Source organism: Clinocottus analis, unplaced genomic scaffold (assembly GCF_023055335.1).
Source record: "Clinocottus analis isolate CAN_PGR_092001 unplaced genomic scaffold, fCliAna1.0.p SCAF_9, whole genome shotgun sequence".
Lineage (NCBI taxonomy): Eukaryota > Metazoa > Chordata > Actinopteri > Perciformes > Cottidae > Clinocottus > Clinocottus analis.
This window is the reverse complement of record NW_027176251.1, coordinates 16,558,443-16,566,918: the sequence shown is the minus strand read 5'-3', so window position 1 is coordinate 16,566,918 and position 8,476 is coordinate 16,558,443. Positions and strand designations below refer to the sequence as shown.

At 47.1% G+C, this 8,476-nt stretch overlaps 1 protein-coding gene across 1 annotated transcript; it reads left to right on the top strand.

Annotated features, from left to right (window-relative positions):
• The first annotated feature begins 1,179 nt into the window (after window positions 1-1,179).
• On the top strand, window positions 1,180-6,241 carry tent5aa (terminal nucleotidyltransferase 5Aa). The gene is made up of 2 exons (XM_068570721.1): window positions 1,180-2,403; window positions 2,864-6,241. The coding sequence occupies exons 1-2, from the start codon at window positions 1,975-1,977 to the stop codon at window positions 3,641-3,643; spliced, it is 1,209 nt and encodes a 402-aa protein (XP_068426822.1). The 5' UTR covers window positions 1,180-1,974; the 3' UTR covers window positions 3,644-6,241.
• Window positions 6,242-8,476: the final 2,235 nt, after the last annotated feature.

The window sequence follows — 8,476 nt, the reverse complement described above, 5'->3', positions numbered from 1 at the left end:
AAAAAACTGCATGTGTGTGTCCCCTCCTACAGAGCGAGTGACACAGTGCGGAGGCAGAGCTCCTGTGTGGGCCTTGGAGTTAAGACAGCGAGAGATAATCAGGGTTTACAGATCTGGGTGGCTCGTGACGCAGGGCTTTATGTTGCCTAATGGAGAACCAGTGACAGCTGCCCCCACCCCGACTTGGCCCCTGGCCGCCCCTTCAACTTCCTGGGCCCTAAAACGCCCCTCTGCTTTCATCTTACCCCCGACCTCCCCGGCCCCCATCACATGCTGTCTGAACCGGAGACCGTCTGGGGCTTCGAAATGAATAAAATGAATTTCTGGATCGGAAAAACTGAGCCGATACAGAAGAGCCAGAATGCGATATGCCTCTGAAGAGACATCCCAACCTACCCGGTCAAAAGACCCTCCGAGACCCATTAAGCATCTTGATATGTATCGTAAGGTGCTTTAACAGTTCAGATGAGTGACTGTCTATATATACGTCGACATAAGCCGAGGGCAGCCACCGGGGAGGGAGAGTCTGCAGACCCTGACCCGGAGGTGTTAGTAGTCTGGGGGGTAACAGGCTTACGGGATTACGGAGGAAATATGTCCTGCCTGTTTGAAAAAGAAGAAGTGCCATTTCCTTCTTGGCTTGTTGAGTTGTTCCAAGTTGAATGTGCATCACGGCTCTCCCATGTGACTCTTAAATAGTCCTGTTTTAGGTTACTTTGAGTCAAAACCGAAAGCCGCCCACAGAGGGCGACATGCAACACCAAGTGAGCTTCATACGTAGAGAAGCAACAGTTGAATCTTACACAGATTTCAAATAACTAAGACATGGATATTGATGTATTTTACCTCATGATGATAATGATAATGCATAAAAAAAGCTATATTTTGTCACAGAGGGTTCAACGAAAACAGGCGTTTTGAGCGGAACATATTTAATAGAGTAACGTTTTGTTTACTGAAACGAGTCCTTCAGGGACTTCAGATCCAGAGCAGGATCCGAATACGTTGAAGAAGGCCGAGGAGCTGGTTCATAAGGTCTCGCAGGCTCTCCTGAGCAGCGGGCTGCCTGTCAGAGGGGGGCGGGGTGACGCACAGCTGACATCCTCCTCCTCCTCCTCTTCCTCCTCCTCCTCCTCCTCCTCCGACGCCAGAGCGGACTGTTACAGAAGGGCGCAGCAAGTCAAGTGGGCAGGTAACGGTTAACTTCTCCACAAGTGGGGGAAATATGTCGTACTGAGCAGAGTCGGTGGAGAGAGAGAGAGAGAGAGAGAGAGAGAGAGAGAGAGAGAGAGCTGGATTTCCCGAGCACATTCAAAGGGCACCACACGGGATTCTTTCTTGGCAACAAGGGGAGAAAATTAAAAAACATGTTGGAGCCGTGCGTTGAAAATCCACAAGATTCCTGAGAGGGGTTGATTCGTCGGAGGGAGGATTGTGCCAAAGTGCGACTCGAGGAGCAGCTTATTCATGCAAATTCATCAAATCATAGGCGTGCCTTTAGGCGATGGAGTCACAGCCTGAAAAGCAAACCCCCTCCTGGATCATCAGCGACCTTCAAAGCCCGTGATGCGCAGCGCTCGGACGCATTGACTGTGGCACCGGGGCGGACGCTTCACAGCTGAGGAGGAGAAGACAAAGTTAGGTCTCGTTTTGCACGCGCTGCTCGACTTTTTCCTCAACCCATATCTCCACTGCTGCGCCTCCGGATCTCCAACCACAGGCGTGTTATTGCTGTCACTATTTCACTTGGTTTTTTAAATATTTTTTAGTATTCAATTTTTTTTTAAAAGTGTTTACAGTCAATTCGGGCGACTTCTGCTTGTGAGAGTCCTGATGCGGATGAAGTTCCCGTCACCCCACATTTGTGCGTAAAGACGCGATCGCCGATTTGTTCTTATTTTAGGAACACTATTCGTGTTGTTGTTGTTTTTTTTACCCTTATATTTCTTTCTAAATCGCTGAGGACTTTTCACCATGTCAGAGGACGACAGCAGCAGCACCGCCAGCAGCTCCATGTCTGACCCCTTAGCCAGCAACGTCAGCGTCCTCAACTGGGAGCAAGTGCAGCGGCTGGACGCCATCCTGACGGAGACCATCCCGATCCACGGCCGCGGGAACTTCCCCACCCTGGAGATGCAGCCGCGGCAGATCGTCAAAGTGGTGCGCAGGCGGATGGAGGAGAAACAGATCCACGTCCGGGACGTTCGGTTAAACGGCTCTGCAGCCAGCCACATCCTGCACGGGGACAGCGGACTGGGCTATAAGGACCTCGACCTCATATTTTGCGCAGATATGAAAGGGGAAAGTGATTTCCAGACTGTGAAGGACATAGTTTTGGACTGTCTCCTGGATTTCTTACCCGACTGTGTGAATAAACAGAAAATCAGCCCGCTCACGTTAAAGGTACGGCCAGTGTACTTTTCTTCTTCTTCCCCTTCTTCAATTATTTACCTCTAGATTTGTGTTAAGAACTAATTACGTTTGTGCCAATTCGGCTTAGCGACCATTACGCGCAGCTTTATGTGCAATTAGATTAGTTTAGTGATAGTAAAATGTTGGTTTTACATAGTTAAGAGGATTTAGTTAAACCAATTTGGAAGGGATCCTGAGCTCAGCCACCTAGATCCCATATCCAAGTACATAGGGTCTTTAATATTTGGGTCAATAACGGTAGTAAGAGAAGGTTTATAACACAAATACATGCAGCTATTATTTATACATAGCACTGGTTATAGCACAATGCAACATGAGGCCACAATATGCATTTACATGACTGTGCTTTACTAATATTGTACGTTTAAGGCTATCTACTTCATATGTATGCTCTTTCTCTTTCTCTCCCCCCCCACACACACACACGCAGGAAGCGTATGTGCAGAAGATGGTGAAGGTGTGTAACGACTCAGACCGCTGGAGTCTCATCTCCCTCTCCAACAACCGCGGAAAGAATGTGGAGCTCAAGTTCGTGGACTCTCTCCGGCGGCAGTTTGAGTTCAGCGTGGACTCCTTTCAGATCAAGCTGGACTCCCTGCTGCTGTTCTACGAGTGCTCCGAGAACCCGATGGCCGAGACCTTCCACCCCACCATCATGGGCGAGAGCGTGTACGGGGACTTCAGCGAGGCCCTGGACCACCTGCGTCACAAGTTCATCTGCACCCGGAACCCCGAGGAGATCCGCGGCGGGGGTCTGCTGAAGTACTGTCACCTGCTGGTGAGGGGCTTCCGGGCCGCCTCCGAGACCGAGATGAAGTCCCTGCAGCGCTACATGTGCTCCCGCTTCTTCATTGACTTCTCTGACATCGGGGAGCAGCAGCGCAAGCTGGAGTCCTATCTTCAGAACCACTTTGTGGGCCTGGAGGACCGCAAGTACGACTACCTGATGACCCTGCACGGAGTGGTCAACGAGAGCACGGTGTGCCTGATGGGACACGAGAGGCGGCAGACCCTGGGGCTCATAGCCATGCTGGCGGTGCGCGTTCTCGCCGAGCAGAACGTCATCCCCAACGTGGCCAACGTTACATGTTACTACCAACCCGCCCCTTATGTGGCAGATGGCAACTTCAGTAACTACTACATAGCACAGGTTCAGCCGGTGTTCGCGTGCCAGCAGCCTGCATACTCCACCTGGCTGCCCTGCAACTGAGTCAGCCCCCGAGGAAAGGTGGAGGGACAGCATCTGATTTGTTGAAACAAGAGCGAGCGGCGTGATTGCCTCCTAAAACCCTGCCCAGTGTGTTCGACAGCGGACAGAAAAAAAAGGAGTCTTCTTTGTAATGTTTTGCCTCAAAGCCTGTGTTTTGGCTTTCACTTCGAGTGCATATTTCAATGTGAATAGCTCACATTTCTCGAAAAAAGGCCTACTGATCCTGCCCAGGCCGACCAGGTTTGGGAAAGACTAATTTGTGGTAGCTTGGAAGTAACGCGCGAAGTAACGCGCGCAGTAACGCGCGCGATGGCCTCGAGCGCAGGCAGCAGAAAACCGCGCGAGACGGATCGACGTCTGTCAAGAACTGATTAGCCAGCACGCTCCAACAGCAGACAAAACAGCTGCATCAGGCCCTGAAGTTGACAGCAACACACACACACAGACACACACACATACACACGCGCTCACACACTCGCGGTGCAATCAGAGGTGTGTGCATGAGGGCTCCAAAACGAGCACCCTCGACTCTGCTTCACATCAGCTTAACTGAGGTGGGATGCTGTTAAACTTTGGGTATCAAGCGGGCATCTCCGCCTCGCATTTGGATATCATTACGGTTGTTTACAGACCAAAGATGTGTGTTTCGATTGTTTCTAACATTAAAACTCTATTTTGATGGGGTAGGGGAGGGAGGGAATAAACAAAAAATGAAGCTGTGTTTATTTGTACATGTGAACATTTGTGTGTTTGTATCAAGTGCCTATAAAAGAATGAGCAGGCCATGTTTTTTTTTTGTTTTTTTTGGGGGGGTTGAACTTGCCCCAAAGTGTTTATAGCCAGGCACGCCTCACAATAGCACCCTAGAGGCTTGTGAATGTACATGTGAAGTCATGCAGTAAGTGTTTGTTTATGCTCGGATGAAAAAGAGCGCCGTGTGTTACTGTGGACAGTTAAGTAGCAGTCGAATGTGCACGCCACAAAGACATTCCCATTTTTCACGCAGAGTATTTGGGGAATCTCTAAATTTGGTCCCCTCAGATCGAGAACAAGGACATGCTGCAAATTAAAACAGGGATTGCATAATGTGTCATAAGAAAGGATGCCAAGCATTCTCAGACCGCCAGTGACAAAGGAAACGTTCACTCACACACAAATTCCTGTATATTTTTGCACTATGGTGCTTCTCTTTCTTTTTTTTTTATCATTAAAACATGTTCACAAGAAGTAGATAAGAGACAGACAGAGCAAGAGAGAGAGAGAGAGAGAGAGAGAGAGAGAGAGCGAGAGAGGGGAAGGGAAGTACTGCATTCAGAGAGCTGGTGTCTGTTTCCTTTGCTTCCTCCTACAAAAAGAGGGCTATTTGCGGAGACACCTCCGATGATGAGACATTATTTGCTGTAGCACCCTGGCAGGGAATTCCTCAGCTCGGCCTGCGTCTGCAGACGCTGTGTTCAGGGTTCAGAAGGACGTCGTGCCAAACACTTCGTCGGCCCCGCTGGTAGCTCTGAGGTCTGACGGGCCGATGCTGTGTTTTAACACAGAAGACGGGGAGACAGACAGCAGAGGCAGAGCTAATGTAGCGGTGAGAAAAGGCGACAAGGGAGAGTGAGTCGGTCTGGAGAGATGGGTGCAGCTGGTGATGGGGTTTATCTCCGGGGCGACCATGCTTTACCGTACAAGCTGTCTGTGTTAAGGTCATGAGTACGACTTAACGGAAAGTGCTGCAGCTCTTCCCCTGTTTTTTCTTTTCTATCAGGGAGACCAAAACATTTGTTTTTTAGCGTTTGCTCGCTGCTTTTATCATGTGGTTGTTGTTTTAAAGGAAAAAAAAAAGAGTGGAAACCGAAGAAAACCGCGTGCGTCCACACGCAGCTTCAGGAGACTTTCAGTTGCAACCTTTGTTTCATTTGCTTTAATGATGCTCATGTTTTTTTAGTTTTAGTTGCAATGCTTCAATCCACACCATTTTAAAGAGCTGTGTATATTAATGATTACATGCTTCGGCTTTTGCCAACTCACATACTCCTTGCAATCTATACTGCAGCCTTTCCGGATGGCAGGTAGAAAAAAAAAGAAGAAAAAAAAAAGACAAGCATTAAAACGGTACAGAAGACCAGCATCAACTCAAGTTTTTCTCGCTGAAAAAATTAAATAAAAAATCGTTTCTTTCTCTCTCCTTGACTCGCCCGATTCTGATGATCCAGAACTGCTCAGTTGTTACAATCGATGGATTGTGCAGGCGATGTTTTGTCATTTCATACTCAGTGAAGTCCGAGCAGCTGACTAGCTCGCTTGCTCCAGTCTGGCTGTCAGTTAGTGATTGTGCCTGTCAGTTAGAGATTGTGGGTTCCTGCATTGTCTTGTATGCGTTGTGTCGAATACCTGTTTCTGTTCATGCAGTCTTATACAAATCACACTTTGAAAAAAGACGGAAAAAGATCCTTGTCTTGTGTGTATATTTTTTATGATTGTTATTTTTATAAATGTACCACTGCGGGAGCTGCAGTGCTTTTGAATCTGTGATCGGGCTTCAAAGGATATGTTCTCAATAGCTTTTTTGCTATATCATGTTATGTGTCCAAGGGGTCAAAAAGGTTAAGGATGTTTTCATCAATAAAATATCTGAAAACCAGATTGGTCTTGTCTCTCGTTATTCATTTGTTTGAGTATCAACTTGACGGCGTTGCTTTTTTCTCCTCAGAAAGAAAGCTAGGATGCTTATACTTCGATAAACTTCAGCTTTTTTTGTTTTTTTTAAATGACAGTGAGTGTCACTTTCCACTGACGTTAGCCATTCAGTGGCTTTCAGACCAGCTCCATTGCCCACTCACTCAAATCCCTGCCGGGCCCGACAGGCCCAGCCAGAAACACGTCCAGAACTGTCCCGCTGCTGCCAGAAAGAGCTGTTGTTGAATGTGAGGGGGATTTGCATCCACCCAAAAAAGAGACTTCGATGCTTTTGTAGAGTGAATATCTTTGCCTGCTCATCAAATTCTCTGTGTTAACGGCCCCGCCCCCGCACTCGAACAGCAATGCAGTGGCGGCCGGACGCTAAGGCCTGCAGAGACCGGAGCCCGGCTGTCTCATGGTTGTCAGGCTAAAAACAAAAGTCTACCGCGACAGAGCTGGCTGTCACAGGTCCCATGACAAACTGGCCTAGATACAGAGGGATGTGGAGAGGAGGACGCAGAATGAGTAAGAGGTGTATGACACAGGGCCATATATAGAAGACATGATTAGGACATTATCGCTTTCACTTAAGCGCATTTACAGCTCATTAATCTGAGCCGTTGAGGAGATGATTGACAAGTTGAGGCTGAACACAAATGCACATACAGACATATATATGCAATGTGTGTTGTCTACATTTGATTTGTTAGGCTTATAGCATGTTTCATGCTCTATTATTAAGAACAAGATCACAATTGTTCAAATTTAGATTGAAACAATACTAGCATGCCCATATTTACTTTGAACGAATAATTTAGCATGAAATAGATCAATTTTGGACAATGGCCACTTGATTTGACTAACTCAGACTGCTGAAGCCGAGTATTATCTTTTATATTTCTACATTTTCAGTAGCGTCACAGAGTAAAAGTAAAAGTCATATGATATAATAGTTGCAATAAACGGTGTCAGATTGGAACAGAAGAAATGAGGTAAATCCGCAGCAGGGAAGAAGCTGCAGGTGTGTCTGGCTGCAAAGGGGCGGAGCTTCAGAGGTGAGACGCTCTGGATTTCCGGAAATAGGTCACAAAGTTTTGCAATCACAGACCGCCGGATTCTCGGGAAACTTTAAACCCCATTTAAAACGAGCACAAATGGTGTGTGGTTACAATAAGCGTTATTGTATCTCAGCATAGTAAAAATAAATGTTGCATCCATCTCAATTAATGAGTTATTTAATGCACAACTGGCAGGCGCACTTACGATATGTTTGTGATCAAATTACTGTGTTGAATGGCAAGAGTGTTCCTCGAAGTTATGAACACGCAGAAACATGATGGCCTGACCACAGCAGAAGGCCGCTATTTTTCAGCAAAATAATTCCTGGAAACGCACTGTACGCTGCCTGTTCAGCACCAAACAGCAGACAAAGTTAGCGACTGGCTTGTAAAGATAACAGAGCATGTATCCTTCAGGATTTAGTGGAGGCTAAAAACAGAGCTAAAAGTAGAGTTAATATTTGAAACAACTCTGAATGCTGAAGTTGCTCGGTGTGCAAATCGTAACTGTTTGCATTCCCCATTTCCTATTTATAATGTTATTGCACGCCAAGGTTTAAACCCCAAAAAGTGGTGGGTTGAAATACCAGAATGAGGGCCATTGAGGACCACGATACAGTATTTGGTCCTGTACTGTACCGTCCAGCGCTAATCAGGGCTACACCTTGCAGTTTGTCTTGTATGAGTAACAATGAGCAGGAAATTCTTATCACCAGAGGCTCGTAGCATCAAACACTAAAACTATCTTCACAGTCGTGCATCATCTTTACCGGCAGCCAGCAGGAACGCTTTTGCTTGCTATGTCTCCTCCCAGGTGGTGCTTCTAGCCTCGGTCTTAATTTGAAGCGTGATTTGACTTAATCCCTTCTAAAGAACCCTTCTCATTTGTGGTTTGCCGTAAAGAAGTCGGCTTGACGTAACGACGGCGCCAAAAGGCCTAAATCTCGGGTCCTTAATTTGAGACGCAGCATCAAACGGAATGGCCTTCTTAATTTAAGGGAGCTTTGATTTGGAAGTTTAAAGAGCGAGTTGTGAAAGAGTCTTCCCGCAGTAGCCAGCTGGCAGAGGGCGATAGCTGAAGCCGAGCGCAGAGTGAATCCAT